At 33.0% G+C, this 25,006-nt stretch overlaps 1 protein-coding gene across 4 annotated transcripts; it reads right to left on the bottom strand.

The window, feature by feature from the left end:
* Window positions 1-838: 838 nt before the first annotated feature.
* LOC138315799 (b(0,+)-type amino acid transporter 1-like) lies at window positions 839-25,006 on the bottom strand. Of its 4 annotated transcripts, none has more exons than XM_069257070.1 (15): window positions 24,847-25,006; window positions 15,516-15,696; window positions 12,652-12,753; window positions 12,264-12,365; window positions 11,622-11,746; window positions 11,246-11,381; window positions 10,405-10,530; window positions 10,019-10,118; window positions 9,763-9,807; window positions 9,511-9,634; window positions 8,910-9,013; window positions 5,566-5,662; window positions 3,608-3,757; window positions 2,592-2,760; window positions 839-2,079 (listed from the first exon to the last, which is right to left on the bottom strand). In XM_069257070.1, the coding sequence occupies exons 2-15, from the start codon at window positions 15,535-15,537 to the stop codon at window positions 2,018-2,020; spliced, it is 1,464 nt and encodes a 487-aa protein (XP_069113171.1). In that variant the 5' UTR covers window positions 15,538-15,696; window positions 24,847-25,006; the 3' UTR covers window positions 839-2,017. The 4 variants fall into 4 exon arrangements, with proteins under 4 accessions (XP_069113171.1, XP_069113172.1, XP_069113170.1 ...); XM_069257071.1 differs by lacking the exon at window positions 24,847-25,006 and adding an exon at window positions 16,305-16,444; XM_069257069.1 differs by lacking the exon at window positions 24,847-25,006 and adding an exon at window positions 16,305-16,443 and having other exon boundaries at window positions 15,516-16,016.

Raw genomic sequence — 25,006 nt, 5'->3', positions numbered from 1 at the left:
GTTAAAGTGAATAGTCGGGCAAAGAAAACCAGTCTTAATGGGTTCATTGGCCTTCCAAAAGTTCTCACATATTAATACGACGGCCAAGTTCTGCTTACGTTTCCCAGTTCTGACCATTAAAGTAAAGGAAAGTTGAAAGCATTGAAAGCGAGGCTGCATGTAAATGTAACCAGGACATAGTCAGCCGGGAAGACGTTTTAGGATTCCTATACTTTAAATTAATTTCTTCGTACGCAGACAGATTTTGGCGAGAGATTTTGTTTTTCTATTTCATAAGAAATTATACTGGATACATTCACACCATTTTTACCGACTTTAGCCATCCTGCCCCGAAGATCTAGAACCTCTCGAAAGCAAACACCATAAAAAAACATTTGCGAAGAAAGGCTCTATGTAGTATATATGATAGAACAGTTATATCGTTATATCGCTTTACTTCGATATACTAATACACACACCAGTCACAATGTAATGATTTTAAGATATATGGTACAGTACCAATAACCATTCTCCTCAAACTGAAGCCCCCCACACCCAAAACATCCCTCTAAAAAGAAAAAGAAAAAATGATGTGATCTTCAAAAACTAATAGATGAATCTCATAATATGGGTAAGAAGATAAAATGTAAAACAATTCTAGGAAAATAAGTTTCGGATTATCAGTACATTAAATTATTACTGCTACATAAATCAACATCAAATGATGAAATAATATAATAGTACTATTGGTCACCACTATTTGTATCCAGCTCAATTCCTGTAGACTTTTGAAATATATTTGAAAACTTAAGATTAAATTTATATAATATAAATCAGTTGACAAAGACTGACAAAAAGGTCTTCAGAAGGTTTTGATATATTTATCTATTTTTCCAAGTAAGTATATATAACATATTGATAAAACTGGTCGATGTATTCAAAATATTTATCGATAATCATTAACACGACACAATCCTTCGTGTTATAAACAAATGGAATTTTACTTGGTAGCAATAAATGCAGACAGTAATGTATCTGATTCATACATGATTCATCGCTAATAGCGATAATAGTCTATATCACAGAATAAATTATACAACCAATAAGATTTTAAGGCTTAGAGTCGTCTGGTTAAATATATACATTAATCTAAGAGAATCGCCTTTTTTTTTACAAACGATTCAAACAGTTGTTTAAGTAGTTAAAATCATAATATTAAACAACGTTGGAAAGGTATGCATATTGCCCTACACCGAATGCGCAGTTACATTAGCTTATTTCCAAAAGGCACATAATTGAATACATTTACGTCATAAACAATACAAATCTCCATATAAGACATAAAGAACTTAAAATATTTATCTCTGAATGTATTATGCTCTTACAAATACAACATATTCTAGTGTGAATGCTATTGTGAGACTTTTTAATTAATATTATCAAGTCTTGTGGTAGTAGTGACGATTAGAGAATACAACCATCAACATCAGCAGCAGAACTACATGCAATAAGTTAAAACAAGAATGTATAGGACTAGGTCCCAGCACATTATTCACATCACGTCAAATACATTAGGTCTAATAAGCCAGAATCATAGAAACAAAAGCAAAATATATAGCTATATTTTCACGACCATTACGTTGTATTTTATGATGATCACAGAATGCATCACATAAGTAAAGCCAATTAACAGCTAAGCCATATTGCCAATATGTATTGTGATCTCACACAGGTGGTAATTAACAACGACCAAAAACGACAACAATGTCAACAACAATAGAATTGGCAGTATTATCATTGACCATTCTTGACTGGTCAAAGCACGGGTTGTACCTTGGACTGTGGTGTAATAAGGCTGTAAGCTGTAACATGTGTTTGGATAAACTGTAAAACTGTCATCCAAAGTCCACATCGAGATGATCATAATGATTAAATGATCGTGCTGATGTCATTCACCTATGGAAATTCAGTAAGACGTCCACAATAGTCCATATCCTTAGGTGCAGGCGTTAGCATTAATAATGGTTTTGTATGACGTTTATGTTTCTGCCTTCCCTGGTACAATAAGGAATATCTTCTGCATCGCTGTACTGAATTTATCTGAAATATAAAAAGTACAAAATAAAGAAAATGGAAATATATTCAAATTATAAACATCATAATATTCCGAAACTGATGTGGCTGAAAACTTACCATCGTTCAATTTGACTTAATTGCTGAGAAAAATATTTTATGTCGTAATAGTAATGCTAAAAGAAATGCAAAAAATAGCATTTTTCTGTAATTTGTGAAAAAAAACCCAAACAAACTACACTGCGATAATTAAGTATCTTCTTTGTAATAGCTAAGATGAAATATGAGTTACTTCCCTTTACTTATAGAAATTAGTTGGCAAAACACTATATTAAAATGATAGTTTTGTGTTACTGTGAAAATGTTAAAAAAAACCAACAAAACATTATTTAAATTATTTAACCCATTTATACGAGTAGGTATAGATTTAGACTTCTAGTCAATCATGCTGACTAATACATTTTGATAAAAGAATAATTAAAAAAATGACAGTATCAAAATAAAACTTGTATTCAGGATATGTATAGCGTTCCACTTACCAATAAAAGGTACTTGTAACTTCATGTAAACAAAAGGAATATAAAACAACATTCCGCTGGCTATAAATATACAGGCATAGACAAACTGTATCCTGGGACTTTGTATGATAGGTGAGATCAGTAGATATGATGCTATGAGGAAGACGAAAATGGGAATAACAATTGGAACCTGTAAAGTAAAGAGAAAAGAGAATCCATTAAAAATCCATTTTATATGATGTAATGTTGTTTCATATAGTGAACTATAATTTACGATATTAAAACGTACATATGGGCTGATACATGAAAAAGAAGACGACCAAATACTTGTCTTCTAATGTCTTAAACACCTCTAGCTAGATTTATTGCTAACCTAATAATAGGGTCTACATAATTTCAGTTTTATAATGTCAATACGTAAACGTTCTAGCCATATCTTACCTGCCTTTGTCTTCTAAGATTTAAGTAGTTTTCCTTGTATCGCATGATTTCTGAAGATTTCATTTTATTTTATCATTTCTTACCTTACATATTCTATGTTGATTCAGTTATATGATTATGATCTATGGAGATATAGTTACATGTATATCACTTCATACCTTCTATGGTCTAGTTATATGACTCGATACCTTACATGGTGCATGGAAAATAAGTTATATCACTCCATACCTTAAATGGTCGATGAAGATATAGTTATATCACTCCATACATTAAATGGTCGATGGAGATATAGTTATATCACTCCATACCTTATATGGTCGATGGAGATATAGTTATATCACTCCATACATTAAATGGTCTATGGAGATATTGTTATACCACTCCATACCTTATATGGTCTATGGAGATATAGTTACATGTATATCACACCATACCTTATATGGTGTATGGAGATTAAGGTTTATCACTCCATACCTTATATGGTCAATGGAGATTTAGTTATATCACTCCATACATTATATGGTCTATGGAGATATAGTTATATCACTCCATACCTTATATCGTCTATGGAGATTTAGTTATACGATCCCCCTTACCTTATATGGTCTATGGAGATTAGGCTGTGTGTATCTGAGGACTAGAACAGAAAATATCGTCATGCTGTAGATAAACCAGGCGGAGAATCCATAGAAGTCCATTAGAGTACTAATATCTCCGGGAATAAGGATAGCAAATCCTACCAAAGACTGGAATAACAAAACATAACTGTAAAATTAAACCTACCAAAGACTGTGGAATAACAAAAATATTGTAAAATTAAACCTACCAAAGACTGTGGAATAACAAAAATATTGTAAAATTAAACCTACCAAAGACTGTGGTATAACAAAAATATTGTAAAATTAAACCTACCAAAGACTGTGGTATAACAAAAATATTGTAAAATTAAACCTACCAAAGACTGTGGTATAACAAAAATATTGTAAAATTAAACCTACCAAAGACTGTGGTATAACAAAAATATTGTAAAATTAGACCTACCAAAGACTGTGGTATAACAAAAATATTGTAAAATTAAACCTACCAAAGACTGTGGTATAACAAAAATATTGTAAAATTAAACCTACCAAAGACTGTGGAATAACAAAAATATTGTAAAATTAAACCTACCTAAGACTGTGGAATAACAAAAATATTGTAAAATTAGACCTACCAAAGACTGTGGAATAACAAAAATATTGTAAAATTAGACCTACCAAAGACTGTGGAATAACAAAAATATTGTAAAATTAAACCTACCAAAAATGTGGAATATCAAAAATATTGTAAAATTAGACCTACCAAAGACTGTGGTATAACAAAAATATTGTAAAATTAAACCTACCAAAGACTGTGGAATAACAAAAATATTGTAAAATTAGACCTACCAAAGACTGTGGTATAACAAAAATATTGTAAAATTAAACCTACCAAAAACTGTGGAATATCAAAAATATTGTAAAATTAGACCTACCAAAGACTGTGGAATAACAAAAATATTGTAAAATTAGACCTACCAAAGACTGTGGTATAACACAAATATTGTAAAATTAGACCTACCAAAGACTGTGGAATAACACAAATATTGTAAAATTAAACCTACCAAAGACTGTGGAATAACAAAAATATTGTAAAATTAGACCTACCAAAGACTGTGGTATAACACAAATATTGTAAAATTAGACCTACCAAAGACTGTGGAATAACAAAAATATTGTAAAATTAAACCTACCAAAGACTGTGGTATAACAAAAAACAACTGTAAAATTCGACCTACCAAAGACTGTGGAATAACAAAAATATTGTAAAATTAAACCTACCAAAGACGGTGGAATAACAAAAATATTGTAAAATTAGACCTACCAAAGACTGTGGAATAACAAAAATATTGTAAAATTAAACCTACCAAAGACGGTGGAATAACAAAAATATTGTAAAATTAAACCTACCAAAGACGGTGGAATAACAAAAATATTGTAAAATTAAACCTACCAAAGACGGTGGAATAAAAAAATATAACTGTAAATCTAAATATGAATTCTTATCGTTTATTTCACACATTAATATAAATTATATATGGATTTATTACGAGATACATGTTAATCACCTTCAGCATAAAACTGATCCATCTAAACTTATGTAAGATTATATCATGTTAATACTATTATATGCTATTGGTAGATATGCTATTGGTAAACTAAAGTACATCAAATAGGTTATCATTTATATTAAATAAAGCAAAGTAATTTGTCTAAATTAAGTGATACATATTTTTGTATTGGTAAACTAAAGTTCATCCAATATGTTATTATCTATAAATAAACCAATTTGTCTAAATTAAGTGATACGTATGAAGATAACAGAGACAGTATTAGTAATAAAATCGCGCTATCAGAGCAGTAGCTCTCTAAATATCAAATATCCGGGCTAATATCAATCAAACAATGCTAGTGCTAATGAATGTTGAACATACATTGTATTTGTGAATTTCTGTATTGAAATTACTGATAATTACCGTAAAAAGGACAGATGGCAGAGGTGTCAGTCTGGTCATGTTAATGAAGGATAAAAATTGAGGAAAGTTACCTCCCCTAGCCGCCACATATACCAGCCTACAACACAAGTAAAACTTATATTTTTATAATTATTCTCTTTTTTTCCTCTTCTAATACGGAGATTCTTAAAGTGTACACGGAATGGTTTGGTATATAAGGCTTGATAAATGTGTCATTGTATAAAATTTAGAATGGAGAAAGTACGAGTTTCATAGCGAATACGGTATTAGAGATAATGCGACTTTTCTCTAGAACACACCTGAAGCCCCAAGCCATTGACCCCGATTCGGGACCCCTGACCTGTGACGTCACGAGGACAACGGGACCTACTCTACTCGCATAAGATATAGAGTGGCGATTTTCTGTGTCTGCCATCTATTATAAACTATCTGTTTGTAAATATCGATTTTTACAGACACAAGTACCTGTGGTCATGTCCGATACCTATTTAATATTAAATCGCAGATATGAGTTTGGAATACGCTTGAAAATAGAGATTTATACCATGCATATATTGATGTACCTGTCGTAGATAAATGAACATTTCTGTGCGATTTCTGCACAATTATACACAATATAATGTGTATCATAATCCACGTACGTTATAAATCTACGGTATTTGGAATCACATATACATGAATATTATGTAAAGGATTCTTGACTATGTTATCCAAAACCCGACTCGGGTCGTTGTACTGGTCAAACCCGCTTTACAAATTTCTGACTTAAAAAAAACCCCAAAAATATGCCCATACGATTAAGTTTTGATGATTCTAAACAGAATTTTTTGCATATATGTTAATGCATTTACTAATTGCGTTATATCTGAAATCGATCCATTTTTTTTTTTCGACGAAATACATCCGACGACTTGTTGATATTTCGCTCAAGTTCATTTATTAGTGTCTTTAATTGAAAAAATAAATCATGCACGAGTCAAACGAAAAAAAGACTGAAGATGTCTATGTCTAATCCAAGTTGCAGATATCAAGTACAGAACAAAATCAGAACTGTACTTCCGAATATGTCGTGCTGCGTTTATATCTTTACCTGCATACTGCAGTAACTAAAACGCGTGGTCAACCGAGACTAATGAGGGGGCTAATAACCAGATTACGTAAGAAAGGTGTTTAGTGACCTGTCCCGCTTCGTTGATTAGCTCACGTCAGGTGTCAAAAGTAAGATCACAGGTAAGTTAGCGATGGACCATCATTTAATTGTTGTATAATGTCATATTTGTTTACACTTATAAATCCTTGGTTTACAGCAAAATATACCGTTCGAACATAACATATAACAAGTGTATAAATTACTAGATGTATACATAATTGTATATTTCAGAATGACCAATGTATACATTTGTCTCGTGTATATGCTTCTAGTTATATGTATATGTATTTTTTTTAACAGAAACTACAAAATTATTTACAAATGGCATGTCGAGAAAGAACAATGCAAATATGATGCACAATGACAGAATTTTGATATTTCTGGTAGTTGCTAGATTTTGGATATCCAATTCTTTGTGAATTTGGTCAATATCGATCATTATATAATACTATTAATGATAATCTACATTTTTTTGTATATGACCAATAAATGTACTGTTGAATACGTGTTCATGTACATGTAGCTTTAAAAGGAAGATAGACTCGTTACAGCTATAAGTGAATTATGTATTTTAAATTCAATTTCTCAAGTGGTTTATTTTTTATTTACTCCCCCTCCCAATTTATGTCTATGATATCTACGTGTATTGAACTATAAAATACATTTAATACATTTTCTTTTCGTTATGCTGATTCTTGAAATCCATAGGCCTAGTGAATTTTTATTTATACAGACACATATTCAAATGGATTATTATATGACTATCATTTTTCGAATTCGTCTCTTTTTATATGACATTATGAAAATTGAATATTCCCCAGGTTTGATAATTTAGTAAGCTGTTAAAACAGAGATAAGATCTCTACTTAAAAGTTTTTACACAAGGTACACATGGCTTTTACCAGAAACATAAATAACTTATACATGTTTCCGCTAATCTACTTATGTATTTAGCATGATTTCAGTTGCAATATTTCCTATTTTATATATAATTAAGTCGTCACCATAACTGTATACTGTATGTATATATGTAAAATTCTCGTAACCCCATTTTAGGAATACATATATGTCCACCTTTGTGCTATAACCCCACTACCAAACACCTCACTGCCGTTGTCCTCGTGACGTCACATCCGGTTAATCCCCAAATCAGCCTGTTTAGCAGTTGATATACAGGTAAAAATCGAGCACTTCGGAGGGCGGTATCACGGTACTGAAGCGGCCGATTTTGATGCGGTTTTCAACATTCTTGTCAGGAGATCAAACAGAATAACATATCTAAATATTATTTTCCATTCCGTGTACACTTTAAGTTCTTTATTTGATGCTCTTTCACACCTTGATTTTCATTGCTTTCATGTCATTGCCAGTTTCGAAGAAGGATTATTTTATTGATTTACGAAGAGACATTAATAATGTTTTTCTGTTATCCGAATAAGAAAGTTAACGTGACGCTGCGTTACCCAAATTGGTACACCTTTTGAAGAAAATTGTTCAAATTTTCTAACGTGTGCTTGAATCCAGATTTTTCTTTTAACATTCCACAAAAAGATGCCTTCAGTTTTAATTTCATGATTTGTTTGCTTGTCAGTAGTGCATATAAATCCGGTCTTTGAGTACCCAAAATGGTACACCTCCAAACTTTGATTTGATCTATAAATATCTATATATGATTAAAAATGTTTGAATTCGTTTAAGGAAAGTTCAGACATTTTTAGTTTATTTCAGTCATATATCTGTCAAAAATATCTATTCAGCAAATGTTTTCCTTGTTTTAAAATATATGGTGTTTTAGGGTTGTCGCACGACGTAGTTTCCCTGTTTATTTTCATAATATCATTATTTTTTCTGTTTAAAAACAGATATTAAGCAACAGGAAATAATATGACATAGGACAAATTTCACAGTTACTATTAAGCAACTTAATTTTTGTTCAGGATAGTTATTGTCCGTTTAGATTGTAAACTGAAAATTCTGCTTCATATATATTAAAAGTGTACCAATTTGGGAAGCGTACGTGATATACACTATGTATTTACATTTATCATAAATTTGCTTGCAATATGTCCTATAAAATATATTTTATTTCCGTTTCATTATTGAATATTATCTTTAAAAACAACGAAATTTTTCTTAGCCTCCAAAAACATATTATAAAGTAAAGGGAAGCAACTCTGTTGACGGTATGACATACCTCGAAGTGGCAAACAGACAACCGTTGGCAGCCCCCAGACAGGATATAACGACAAAGAGAGGCACTGTCCATGACATCACACCGAGCATGTGGTCACCCCAGGTCTGATTGGACAACATAAATATTCCTGATAACGTCTTGTTATCGAATGAATTTCTAGCTAGTACATGTATATTGATTTTTTTTTATTCCCAATTGCACTTTTCAAATTGTTCTCATATAGTTTCTCAAACAGTACGCTCAAAACACAAATGTCACATAGAAATGAAGAATAATCAATACGATAATTTCTTTTATATTATATTTTAAACGCAATATAATATGCCACTGATGGAAAGAATCAATATAGGCTTGGCCTATTTTTCGATCTTATTGTCAATGGTACATCATTAGTGCTAATAACAGTTGTTGTTTAAACCATCACAACACAAAATGATCGACTATATTTCACGACTTTGCTGCACCTTTTTCTATTTCAAATTACGTATAATGTTTAAGTTTTCCTAAATCTAAGAAGTATCAACTGTAGATGGTCTTTAAAACAATGATTAGGAGGTGTTGTAGGTAATAAGTTCATATAAGTCACAACAGAGACACCTACCACAGCTACAGCATGTGACTCGAGAACCTCGTGTTTAGACATGACCGCAAAGTAACCAATATTGGCGAGGAGGTAACACATAGTCGTCATAGGAATTCCGATAATAATCGCCAATGGAAGATTTCTGAAACGGTGAAATGATACTAAGTACCCGTATTAATGATACCGTTATAGAACCAATTAGAATCAATTAAACTTTAAATACATTCTAAATGTAGCATTCCTTCATTTCAGCTTAATACATCAACTTACTTTTGAGGGCTCTTCAGTTCCTCTGTTACTAAATTCAAATTATTCCTGAAAGATAAAGCACACTTTTTACGTTCAATGCAAAACATCAATGTATTTAGCATGAATTTATAAATATGATGGGTACTTCCGGGGAAAATAGTACCACAGAATGTCAGAACCATCTTGGATTTGCGATCAACATTTAAAAAAAGAGATACTTTAACTTAGCGGTGAAAAGGTATGACAAAGCAAACATTATCGCCATGAAAAAACTTACCATCCATCAAAAGCCCAGAGCCCATTATAAAATGCTATAGCGATCAGACCAACGTTCTCACTTGTTCCTTCAAAGCCGTCTGCTAAATGTTCTCCGCCATCTGCGGAATCATAAAGAAGGCATATAAATTGGAATGAAGTACGTTGTCCATCTTTCGGGTATTTGTTGTCGTCATTTGCTTTTAGCAATATAAAATGGCATCGTCGGTTACCAAGGTAACTAACCTACTCTACGTTGCGGTCTACACACCGTAATAGAGTTTAAACAATGTGTTTCTCAGGGTAATATACTACAATAGGAAATGAGTGCAGTCTATTTCTACGTTTGGTTGGTGTTGGAAAAAAGATCTGAACATTGTATTTTGATAATTAGTTTTTAATATTTACCTGTAATTAATTTGTATATCCCTCCGACAGTGATAATAGCTATGGCAAGTAGTTTGGCCATCGTACAGAAGGACTGGAGCCAAACGGCCACCTTAACACTCGTGATGTTGATAAAAGTGACAAGAACTGCAAAAAAAAGACAACACGTTTTAGCTTTAGTTATCTATAACAGTAAGATGTATCTCTGAATGGTGATGGACCAGTATTTGTTCATCTCAGGAGATGTTGACATCTCCGCTTACTTAATTTGTTTTCTCATTTAAGATGCTCCCCTGCCGACAGAGATAAACGATACCCATCTTTTGAACAACTGATGTTAAATTCTGTATGCACATAATATAATTTGTTTTGCTTTTGATACAGCCGCAACCAGTACTTCATTCCATAAAGGGCATAGTGCCAAGATTTTTTTTCGGAACGCAATTCGTCATTTTTAACATTTTCATATTCAAGTTAAATAAGAAGCTCAACATTTGTGATGATGATAATGATGTAAAGTAAGTAACTTTTGTAAGTAAGAAAAAACTAATTCCTCTGCTCCTGATTTAATAGATTCCAAATACCATTCATCAGCGGTGTAGCATCTTAAAGGAAATTTATGTCCTTTATTATTGATTACAATTTCAACAGATCTAATTGGTATATATATATGACTGTGTTCAGTTAATAGGATTAAATAAATATGATCCCTATTTACTTGTACATTATATAATACATAATCATCCATTGTTTCCTTTCGCTCATTTTTTGTAAAGTAAAATTGCTCTGGCCATGGGGATACCCATGGATAGGGTAAGATTTAAAGGAATCACATTGTATGATATCGCCACATGACACTTACGCATGGCAACTGCTGTGATCAATTTCACGGCCTTGAGAGGAGGGTCACAGTCCGGGAAAAATGGCTTGGCCACGTACGTCCCTAGACTGAGGCTTATAAGGGCAAACTGGGTCGGTCGTATAATGAACAGTGACACCTGCAACACATTTTACATTCAGTTCACTAAACAATTCAAAACTGTAGCTGGATACAAAGAAAACAGGAAAGGCATCTACAAGCTAAACTTTATCAATAACAATTTTTTGAGTTGCGAAATAATTGTAATCAAGCGAAATAAAACAAAAAAGTTTTTCTCATTTGAAGGAATGAGATGTCTAATATTATCATTTATATGGCCAGTTAAGCTTAGATTATCGAGAATAATTGTGATACCTACCCAGTCAAATATAAATGAAGGAATAGCACCAAATTTGCTCATATGTCCGTATGTAAACATGAGGTAGGAGTGTTCTCCTCCCGACTTTGGTATGGCGGTACCCATCTCAGCATAGGACAGGGCACCTGGAAATATATTGGTATGGAAAGTAATAAAAAAAGTATTAGTCAGTGCTCATTGCTATCAATTGCTACAAACAACCATATCGGTATGTTATGGGTGTATGCGATTGAAAGAAAAAAATATTAATTACAGTTGTATAAAATTCATATAAAGAAATTTTCTTCCAATTCCAACACATTTTTATGAATGAAGCCACATTTGTCCTATGAACATTGAAAATAAAATTTTACACACCTTCATAACAAATATGTTATAATATCACCAACTATTTTTCTGTCGTTATGTGTATTTAAATTTGTATTTGATCCTTTCAAGTACACTGTAGGAGACATTAAATACATCAGGCTGTATATGAATAAAACATTAATATTATATAATTTAAACATACTTTAGGATTTACTATTTCAAGGACTTCATACTTTCTGTTCCTGTCCTATTGACCCAAATAAAAAAAAAGTGTATGATTTCAAACTCTGTTCTAAGTACAGTAAACAAAAGATTCTCTGAGACACAGCTTACCTAGTGTAACGACAAGACCACATAACGCCCAGATGATCATACTCATGGCTACGGATCCCGTACCTTCTAAAATGCCTTTCGGGGAAATGAATATCCCTGATCCTTTAGAAGAGACAAAAACGTTACAACATGCTATACACCTGGTTTTGAGATAACACGCCATTCTTTCAAAGTCTTAACCTCACCAAAGTAACGTGTGACACGCTTTAATAAAAAAAGAATCAAAGCTTATGTTTTTAAATTTTCCTTTACAAATTCATCCAGATATTTTACTGTACATTATGAGTGTAAATGTGCCTCAATGATTTTAATTAGGAATTCATTATTTAATGGTAGTTAAATCCTATATGCTGTCATATAAACATATTTTAATTAACCAAATTCTAACCTATCATGGAGCCGACTATAAGCCCGACTCCTGTAAATAGACCCACGCTCTTCTTCAGCTTCACTTCACCACTGCTGGTGTCTGATTCCATACTGGATGATTCTTCAATAAATAAACAAATGAATAATAATAATAATAATAATAATAAACCAACTGGATTAAAAGCTGCTTTGATTTGAAGTTTTTTTTCCAAACTGAAAGAATATTTTATGAAAAACCGCCGTTGGCAGCACCCAAATAGTGCTAACATTGCAAGTTGTCTAATTACCAACCGAGGTCACAATCGACGGGAACATATAAAACAATGCAGACTGATTGTTACATAATTTTGTGATATGAAAGCTCTGTGCATGGATCGATCTATGGGAATAATTCGAAATCAATCCACAAATCTCGGGTAGTGTCGGTGAAAACCCCCCGTCAGTGTTTCTAAATGACTATCCATTATTTGTTTTTATATCTATCGCATTAATATTATTGTTCCTTTCCATTTGACGTTTTGATATATGTTAGCTATTTCGTTAATACTATTTTTTAAACCGTTTTCCTTATAAGCTGAAATATGTTTAAAGAAGTGCTGCATGATGGATTCTCGTGATCGCGTCGTGGACAATGACTTTGGCGGTCTAGACGGACGGTTATTCAGGTGAGGACAATCAGCAAGAACAAAACCATTATGTGAGCTCTGATTATTGACCTTTCGTGTTTTAAAAGAATTCTATTTGAAGAGTCCCTATTACTGTTTATGTACCACGTGTATGGCACTATGTGGACACACGTGTTGGAGGTGTCAGATGGTGTATATACATTGTGTTTGTAAGGTTAAATAAGGAACAATAACAGACTATATAAATCTACTCTAGTGTCACTTTTATAGAAAAACACTACCAGGTCAGATACCTTCAATGGTATGGAGCATAAGTGTGCCACAAGTAAAACCATAAGTATTTCAGCATTTCATAAATATATATTTAAACCAATGTTATGCGTTTTATCTCCAACCAGTCAATCATCAAACACATTTTGTAAGATCAATGCAATTTAACATAAGGCTTTATAGCTGAAAAATAATAATTCGGGAATACATATTAACCATTTACAAGTCTTTATATTATAGATCTCTCTCCCTATTGAAAATGTTTTTTTTTTCCAATCTTTTCGTTTTACATCGTCGTTTTATTTCTAAAAAGTTTCTGAATACCACTCCGACAGGATACTGTGTATTTGTTGTAAGTGTCAATATTACTTTCTGACAAGAAACCACGTACATATATATGACGGCTTATATATCAGATTTCTATGCTGATGGTTATGAATATATTTCGTAGAGTCAGCTATTCTTCTGTAAAGATAATTTTCTGAATGAGTAGAGAGCTATGACTGTGAAGCCCGTAATGGGCAGGGATTGCATCAGCCTACGACCTCGAGCTCTCCACAGCTGTGTCTGTGATCAAACCTGCTACCGAGGATTTCATCATCCCAGGCTCGATGGATTAGGGTCAAACACGCTGAATATTACTAACCAAGTAAAAATGGTACTTGTTGCCTTGGTTATGTACTCGCTATCATATTGCATGGTAGATCGTTATCTTTAAGATCTACAACTGTTTTATTCGCCAGATTTTCATGTTACCTGAAGACAGATATGAAAATGTAAACAAAAGGTCTACATAGAATTTCATTGCAAACATTCAGTGTAAACATTTAAGGAAGAAATTCAAGTAATGTAAGGACGAATCAATCCTCAACAAAGAAACCGGCAACTGTGTAGTAACATTTTAAAGCATTACATTAAACCAATAATATACTCGATTCATTCCTAGGCTAACAGTGCTTGTGAAATCTCATGGGAGCATTAACTAGAACTTTCGTTTGACATGTCACAAAGAACCAGCTCCACAAGATAACAGTGTCACTGGAAGATCGATATAGTTACCGAGAAAATTGCCTCTAAAGATGGCAACTCATTTACAACTTTCCTACATACTTAAAATCATATTACATTTGACAAATGTTTGACATTATATCAAATAGTCACAAGATCAAGCATGGATTCTCAAAACTTCCGTTCTAACATATTCAGCAGGTTGAATTACGAAAACAAATATTATTAAGTATGACATCGATTAATGTGTGTTATATGATGTTTTATTTGCAGACCACTGAAATATGTCTAAACTACCATAAACAATAACTATCTATATTGATTCATATGTTTATGATGCTCCTGTCTGTATAAGGAAAGCATATATTTTCTGTAGGATATGTATGGTAGCATACATGGTTATTCAGACATACCGGGTTAATGACGATATATTGCTTAAATTATCCAATTGATATTGATTATTACAACAACTTGGACTCATTGCAAACGTTTCCAAGAGAGAGGAATTCTTTATCTAATGATGACAATCTAACCCTTCCATGATTTTCAGCTACACACATACGTTATATATTTACTGTCCGCTAAAACACATTTCATTACATAGATAAAGGATAAAAATAACCCTTTGAAGGTTCCTTTACGTACCAGTTAATTGTACTGATTGAAATGATACCGTTCGAGAGTATACATTCACTTGTATTTATTGAATGTGAATTTACACAGCCATAACGATTTTTACACGTAGTATATTTTACAATTCATAAACATCGTGTAGACTATCTCCATTTCCCCCACAAACTAAACCATTTTCAAGTCATCGCTATATAAAATTGTGTAAAATCATGATATTAACGAATTATTACATACACCGTAAACAGTATACACCAATGATTTGTAAACACGTATGTACATGCTTATCATACAAAATGTTACAGAATCAACAATATGGAATAAACAAAGACTATACAATTCAACTTACCTGATCTGTTAACTAACTTCATGGTTACAGTATATAAGATGACCAGTCTGTGTATATGTCCGTCTTTTTACCTATGTATACCTGTACGTTGCGTGGTCCACGACGGTCTAGGATATTATGCAGACGCCAGTTTGAAAACATTCTATTTATGTATCCGGCTGTGTATGTGGGATTCCCCTCCCTATAATGCAGAGAAATACACACAGCTGGGTATGCTGTAAATCACAGACTGGCGTGGTGTAGGATTATTCTAGAACAGTGGTTCTATATAAGGAATGGGTACCTTATAGATGTTGAAGGATTGACGTAAGGATTTTATTTCATATGATCGTCGATATCGACTGTGTGGATTGCCTATAAGATATGAGAGGCACTATATTGAAATATAATCTAGTGTAAATTTTGTTTATGTTGATTTTCACACAGGCAATATATCTTTGGGTCAATTTGTCCTGAAAAGAGCTTGACCTAAAATCCACCTGGAATTCACGTGAAAATGACCTGAAATGAAGAAACTTTCATGTCAATTTCAGGTGACCTGAATTTGCCTGAAGATATTGTAGAAATATGTAGCACTAGAAAATACAGACTGGAATGAGAAATGTTTTTCTTTTCATGTTATACTAGGAACACCAAATATTACAAATTAACTTGATCGTAAATTGCTCAACTTAGAAAATTCTTTTCTCGAATTTGGACATATTATTCAGCGTAGAAACATGTTTGGCATGATGCCCTGTATCTGTCAAAATCTGTTTCAGTAGTAAGATATTACCCTGTTGACCTTACCTATATGGAAAGCTATTTCAATTTCAGATCAATGCTGAACCCTTGATAGAAATAGTGTAATACTTTCAACTCCTTTGTACCGAAGGTATTTCTATGTAACTACTTCCTAGTCCTATCCTTTGTTTCATTCTCTCCTTCGATGTTCGTAGGATATGTCTAATAGGCTAATATAATACCTGAACTTAACATCCCTTATACATATTTTATCAATAATGAAACCGGATCTACCGGATAGGTGTGTTAGGTACAGGTGTTGTTTTTCTCCCTGTATTTACCTGAAAATGATATGACACCGATCTCTGACCTCGATCCAGTAGTCTAGATACAGGAATGAGAGGTAAGTTGTAGGAACTTGAATGTCTTAAATACTGCGCTAACGACGCTCTCTTGATAGTGTAAACGTAATAAAAAGGAAAGGATATTGCCGGTATTCTGGAAAGTTTAATATATCCTAAAATAGGAAAATGGTGACGTCAGACGTCTTTGAAGAAACAATGATACCTATCATTATCTTTGTTTATATTTCAAGTTTTAGTATATTTTAGTCTTGTTAAAACACAGCTAAACAGAATGAAGTTTTTGCTTTGAAGTCAAATCATATGATACACTGTGTAATTATGGTGTCATTAACCGTAGGACTGAGGGCTTGAATAGAAATATAGTTTTGTACGGAGTCTTCACCAATAACAAGTGAATGCGCTTTGCTTCATCAGAGGCATTAAACATACATGAATGATAATCGGAACATCTCGGAATGCATAGCCATCGTTATAAATCATAGAACACCCGTCAAAAGATTATCCCTTGGCCAAAGATGACTTGTATCAAGACGTGAATACTCTTTGTGGTAACACATGTGACGGCATTAGGGTTTTGATTTCATCAGCTCTTTATATCTCGGCAAATAACCATCAAATATTGATACAGACGATTCACAAGACGTATATTGTATACATACTTCAGCTTGATAATTGTCGTCATGGTGAAAACAGATTATATAAATAATGGTCAATTTGAAGAAACCATTGATTTTGTTTTGGTTTTAAAACAGTTTTTATTACACCAAAATAAGGCATCAACATCTGTCTGGCAAAACGGTGTACTAATAGAACATATGCTTGTTGAGTTTTCGTAGGACATAGTGTCATTCGGCGCACTTGCCATTTCATAAATATGATGTCCAGCACATGAGAGTTATCTTACCACTGCCCATATAGAAAATTAACAACAGTTAACATTATAATGTACGCAAACACCCAAATTCACCTTTTGATTTCTGTCATCATGGCTACAATCTACAAAGTTCTATAAAGTGACCCTTCTATTTCGAAACTCTTGTAAAACAGGCTTTACGGTCTACTTACAATACCGATATATTTTCAAAGCAAGTGAGCAGTATATGTGAGTGTAGACACAGGTCGCTAACTATAACGACTGCTGGCTTCTGCATCGTCACGGGCAGAGAGGAAAGTCTGGATAGTCTAGACCTATTTATTTCTGCATCATCATCGCACACTCCTGATGACTAATAGTAGTACTTATTTCAATCTGTATCTACCTGCAGGGCATTTATACAAAATAATTTTAGTTTAACCACGTCTGACTTGAATATACTGACATTTATTTATTACCAATTCTCGAACATTTAACCAACATAATATATGTAGGTGAGTATGTGTAACGCCGGTAATGTGATAAACATTGTCGACTTTGCAGATCAATATGCGTTTGTGGTTAACGTAGGTGCATGCAAGACAAAAAATGTAATGTCGATACAAAATAATAACCTACAGTAGGTTAAATGTAACTAGATATGATTAACCACTATACTCACTATAGTGTATATATATACTACGAGGGATACATGAATTGAAATAACAGTATTATAAGAAAATCCAGTTATCAAAATATATGGCGAAGATGATTGGTAGGACGAGGGTCGTTTAATACAAAAACAATTTTCTACTGTCCATTGCAAAGGATGTATAGAGAATACATGGTTAGTATCTTACAATACAAGGTTTATATTGGTGCGAGACTTAGGAATCCCGAGGTGACGAGAATATGCCAAATCATCTCGTCATTCCGTGTCGAGCACCAAAATAAAACTTGTATTGTAAGATACTAACCATGTATTGTCCTGCAACCATTCTGATATTCAAAACGAAAGCAATTTAATACCAGTTATTTACTTGGACGCTTCTTTGTACGAAGGGAAAGATTCATTCGCTAAACCGAATGAGAGTGTACTCCGTTTTTCAACCGTTGGAAAGAAACAAATAGAAAAAACGAACAATAATTACCAGTTAAAGAACTACGTTACAATACATACCTTTGCCATGAGCCTGGAAAAAGAAGACGGGATTTTCGATATCGTAAAATGACGTGATTTGGGACTGAATAACGTTTCATTCACCTGAAGATTAAAATTTTGGGTAAAGTTAGAAAAAGTTTCGTCAGATATTGAACAAATTCACGTGATCTTATTGACGGATAAAGCATTTCGTATCGACGGATAAAACACAAGTTCATCAGGCAGTAGTTATCCGTCAGTATGTGGGGCAGTTGCAGGAAAAATGTTGTAATGCAGTATACATTTTCGCTCATACTTAATATTTGGCTACTCAAATAACGCTTTTTTTCATAAACTAGGCTGGGTTTACTTTGAAAGATACAAACAACGGGATTTGCATTGAAAATATCACGCAATATTCATGTATTGAGAATTGACTTAATTTATTTAAAAATGGCGGAAAATCATACCAGTAAAATGCAATGAAACGTCGAGAGAAAAATACTCTTTCATATTTGGATATGAAGGATAGGGATATTCTACGTTCGGGATCACAAAATGTTTGATCCACTTTGATTGATTTATTAACCATAGTAAGTTAGATATATAGTGAAAATAAAAATATTGTTTCATCGTACATATTTAAAAGCTTATAGTTAGTTTGAAAAATATCCTGTAGTTCGCGTTGATAAAGTATTTTTGAGGTAGAACAACAGAGTGGTTCTTAACAAAATAACCCCTTTTAAACCCGCCAGTCATATCCCTGGGGTTAAAGACCACTTAAACATTATTGGTAATCATCAAAACTTACGTCATGAGCTAAGCTCATACAATATTCATAGATACAATGTAACGAAATTTTAAATTTAATATAAACTTTATTTTATTCATTCAATTATAAATCGTACAATACAAAAACAATCAAATAGATATAACATGAAATGGGTTCAGAAACAAGTGTTTATACTGATATTAATCCGTCTCCATTTTAGACTCATCAGTTCTGTACGGTAATGAAGTGGGAGAATGAATAAGAGATTTAGGTATTAGGAAATGAAGAGATGAAAGGGGAAGAGAAAAAGAGAGACTGTCCATGCCATTGTTCACTTTAAATAAATGCAACTGTGAAACGATAACTACAGAAATAAATCATAGAATCAATCGAATCTCTTGGAGCCGATAATGAATTGTTGGACACGTGTAAAAATCAAAGAATTTTCGTTAATGGTTAAATCATTGTTGCCAAAAAGTAATAGTTCTGTTATAATAGGATGATTTAGGACAGCAAAGGAATGAATGCGAAGATCGGAAAAAAGTCTTCAATGTAATACAAAATGTTCGCTATTTTCATCAACTTGACAGTAGGAGCAAAGCGGACTGTTTATTAGATTCCTACGAAACAAAGAACTGCACTCCACCCTCAGTCTCGCATGGTGAATCTGACCCAATCTAATGCCGATAAGATAATATGGTGGGACTTGGAACTTTTGTGATTTGAAATGAGATGTTTTGTTATTGAGGGACTGATTTCGATTTCATCAGGAAGTGCATTCCAAAGATTTATTACAGACGGCAGAAAGGATTTCATGAAAAGTCTTGTGCGACAGGAAGGTGGACGGAAGTTATTACCTAATGTAGTATTATGATCATGAATATTGTTGTTGCGCTGAGAAAGTATTTCTTGAAGATACTGTGGAAGGAGATCATGAACTATTTTATGAAAGTGGATTATCTTGTGATGTTTACGTCTTTGCTCTAGGGGAAACCAGCCTGTCTCGAAATATTAGTTTTACCCTACTAGTAAGTGTAGTTCCACCAGTAACTATCCGTGCTGCTTCTAATTGGAGATCTTCTAACATATCTGATTTAGTTTTGGTAAGGTTGTCCCATATTGTGTCGCCATTTTCAAAAATTGGACGAATCAGAGTACAATACAGAGACTGAAGGAATGCACGACCTAAAGTGGACTTACGTAACATGTTAAGTTTGGGTGAAATTTTAGATTTGAGGAAATTGATGTGAACTGTCCACCCACCATTTCCCGAAAGAAATAAACCAAGATGTTTATGTGAGGTAACAGCAGTTAGTAAGGTATTATTCATAGTTAAAGGAGGATGAAGCGGAATATTATTCTTTTTAAATATTAATAAGGTTTCAGTTTTTGCTGGATTGAATTTAACCAACCACTTAGTTGATTATTCATGAATTTTTTTTAGATCGTGATTAAGAATATCTGCAGTATTTCCAACTGTATCAACAATGACGTATAATGAGGTATCGTCTGCAAATAACTTTATATTAGCTCTTATGTCTTCCACAATATCATTTATGAATACCAAAAACAAAAGTGGGCCAATAATTGAACCCTGGGGTACTCCGGCTCTTACATTTGACCATTTAGAAAACTTACCATTAATTACTACTGTTTGTATGCGATGAAGAAGATAATTGCTGAACCAATTAATTATCCCAACACATGACAGTTTGCATAAGAGCACAAAGGAGGATGAAGCGGAATATTATTCTTTTTAAATATTAATAAGGTTTCAGTTTTTGCTGGATTGAATTTAACCAACCACTTAGTTAATTATTCATGAATTTTTTTTAGATCGTGATTAAGAATATCTGCAGTATTTCCAACTGTATCAACAATGACGTATAATGAGGTATCGTCTGCAAATAACTTTATATTAGCTCTTATGTCTTCCACAATATCATTTATGAATACCAAAAACAAAAGTGGGCCAATAATTGAACCCTGGGGTACTCCGGCTCTTACATTTGACCATTTAGAAAACTTACCATTAATTACTACTGTTTGTATGCGATGAAGAAGATAATTGCTGAACCAATTAATTATCCCAACACATGACAGTTTGCATAAGAGCCCTTTGTGCCAAACACGATCAAAGGCTTTGCTAATATCAAAAAATACCATTTTTATTTCTTTACCGTTATCTAATGCAGAGAAAATATCATGAGTGATAGCCAGTAGTTGATTTACCGGTGAATCCCCATGTTTAAATCCAGATTGGTAAGGGGATAGTATAGAGTGGGTGTGTAAGAAGTTGTAGACATATATAAAGACACATCTTTCCATGAGTTTACCAACAATAGACAGTAATGAAATAGGTCTGTAGTTAGTTAAGATGGATTTACTTTCTTTTTAGTGCACAGGCGTGACATTAGCTGATAACAAAGATAAAAAAAGAGGTTTACATATAACATCAGCAGATTCCCTGAGTGATCTAGCATTTATAACATCAGGACCAAAAGCTTTAGAACAGTCAAGATTCAAAATTGCACCCTTAACATCAGTAAGAGTTATGTCAATATTAGATAGATTGTGATTATGCCAATAGTCAATGTTAGGCAAAACAGTGTCAGTATCATCAATATTGGACTGGGAACAGAAAAAATCATTGAATAAACAGCTTTTTCGAAATCATCAGAAATACAGATGTCATTATGAAGAAGTCGGGGTATTGCGGAATTTTTACGATTAGGGAAGTAATGAGTAATATAGCTTTCCACCACTTCTTTACACTGAGATTAGAGGGTTTCCGAAGGTTTCCACAAAGATTATTGACATATGCGATGATTTTAGCCTGTTTGATAGAACTGATACATTTATTACGAATTTGGTGGATATTTGACCAGTGAGCATCTGTAGGAGAACGTTTGGATCTTTTGTGGACACGTTTTCGTTTACGAATTAACCTTTTGATTTCATTTGACATTCAGGGCACTTCGAATGATCGTATTTTAAACTTAAATTTACTATCTCACCTTAAAAATGTTCAGATTAAAAAGTTTATGAGCTGAACGTGTTATTTGCCAACATTATCTGTATTATGGTTTATAGCCTGTTCACACGACCCTTTCTTTATGTTATATGTAGGGCAGTAAAATGGTAACTAATATACTATCCGTGTATTGCAAACCAGCTTATTTTTGCGACAATTCAATTTAGCGTTTTCGTATCCAAAGGATTCTGCGATTTAACCTTAATCTCAGATCTGAATGGGAAAAAATCAGATCCGAGTGGGAAAAAACCTCGTTCTACGGATGTTTGAAACATATTAGCGAAATATGCGAAATTTCATTGCACGCCAAAAATACGTTTATCTACTTAAACTTTATTTACATCGATAGCCAAACTAGGTAAACAACCTATTGAAATCATTTTTAATGGTCCGGATGTAAGTCCGCATGGGGTCTTTAAGATAGGGAGGAATCCAGAATGCTCGGACACAAAAAAAAACAAAAAAAACGCGTGATCGAGTAGGTGACTCTTAACCTTTTCACGTCCGTGCCGGGGATCGAACCCTCGTCTTCTAGGTGAAAGGCTAGCGTCTCAACCACCTTACCACCCGGTCACAGGGAATTGAATTGGTTTACAGGAACATATACGTTAGCTTACTTTATATCTGACATATGGTGATGTGTGTTTCTTTTAATGCGATTACCATTAAAATAAAATAAAATGAAATGTATACCTGAAACGTGGGTGTCACTACAGTGGGAGAAGAGAATAAAAATAAAATTATGAGAATTTCATTAATATTCACGACTTCTATGTTATTTATTAATTTCTACTTTTTTTTGTTAGGAAATATAACACGAATATTCTATGACTACAACATAACAACACTATTATTCTCTTTCTATACAAATAAATCACTGAAACAGTGACTCAGAAATCGTAACCAAGACGATGTTTCTTTTAACATCAAGCACTCATGGTAAGTAACAGTGATCCCATATTAAGAAACATGAGTAAAACTGATAAATAAGATACTCTTTCTAATTATCATTTTGTCGATTCATATTGTATCATATTATTTTGAAATACGTTATTTTTCCATCTAAGGCCACACCAATTTGAAACCTAGTTCTTCGGGATTTCCCGCCCATAAAATGGAAAAGTTAGAAAAAAAAAAAAAAAAAAAAAAAATTACCACCCCTATTTCAGATGCTCGGAAATCCGACGAGCGAAAGTCCGATTTTTCCCTTCCCGTTTCTGATTTTTGCTTTAGGCACGCTGAAATCCTTTGAGAGCTTAAACTGGTAAGAAAACGAAAGTTTAAGCGCAAAAGGGAACCAGATTAAGAAAAAAACGAATGAAAAAATGGCGGGTGTTTATGTTGCAACTGTGAGAACTTTTGACAGAGATGTTGTTGTTCCCCGTATCGTTAGACGTTTAAAGATTTGTTTAAACGCAAATGACGAAAATGTGATCGATGTGTTAGACGTAAAATTACATGCTTCATAGATAATTCAATGCTTAAAATTACGAACCTATTTTCTTCTTCTGAATATTGGCTTCAAATTCAATGTTTATTATTTTTTTTTCGCTTTTACTTCATCTCATGGCAACAACAGCGAAACATGGAATAAATCTCCTTCCAACTTTAGAATGTTTTTTATTGTATATTTGTTATCAAAAATGAAAGCAAGGTCACATAAACTAATATAAGAATTAATGCAATTGAAATTAATATGATGATATTGAATGTTTCTATAGTTTTGCATGACTAGTCAAGATTATATCTATACTGTGAAAATGCTAACCTTTTGTTCTATTGGGTGTGGCAAATTTTACAGGTTCCCAATAATGTAGATCAAAGATATTTATGATTCTCCTATAATGTTTTAGTAGAGTTCCACCTGGACGAGAAACACTGTTGATTTATAGTAGAAGTTTTATAGTATAAATATATTTGAATTTGATAAAAAAAAAAATTTCAATGCCGAGGCATGGCAGTCAGGTATCATTGTTCTTATTAAATGTTGAATTTATAATCATATTGGTTTTTACCTTGTTCTCTTTAAATCTTTGCATTGTTCAGACAACAATTAGTCTTTCAAACAAGTCAATAGCACAGCGGCCAAAGATGTTATTTATATCTTTTCTTTTGACTCTCAAAACATAAATGCTACAACCAGCATGTAAATAAAACGCAAATATAATGGATTTAGCCTTGTGTTAATGTTTGTATACATCATATTCTCATTTTTGATACCGCTCGACTCATTATTTTGGGGAAAAAAAAAAACCCTCTCGCCCCACTTTTTTTTCCCAAAATCCCGAAGAACTATTTTTCAAATTGGTGTGGCCTAACTTAATCCGATATTGCGAATAGATGAACTTGGAACTAATCTCAAGACTCATATTTATTTCACCTTTTATTTCAGGAAATTGAGAAATCTCGGTCTAAACTGCATTTGATGCATTGCAGAGCTTACCTTTAATTTCCGCTATAATTCCTTGATTGGGAGAGTATATGATCTAATTTTCTGCTCCCTCAAGTATATTCCACTGTATACTGATCCGTCACAGTGTAGACAGCGATATCGTATTGACTCAAAGTGATGCATGTGTCTCCCCGAAACACAATGGGGAGAA

The sequence above is a fragment of the Argopecten irradians genome, chromosome 2 (genome assembly GCF_041381155.1).
Source record: "Argopecten irradians isolate NY chromosome 2, Ai_NY, whole genome shotgun sequence".
In the NCBI taxonomy this organism is placed as follows: Eukaryota; Metazoa; Mollusca; class Bivalvia; order Pectinida; family Pectinidae; genus Argopecten; species Argopecten irradians.
Note: the sequence above shows the minus strand (reverse complement) of the source record. Positions and strands in the feature narration are given on the sequence as shown.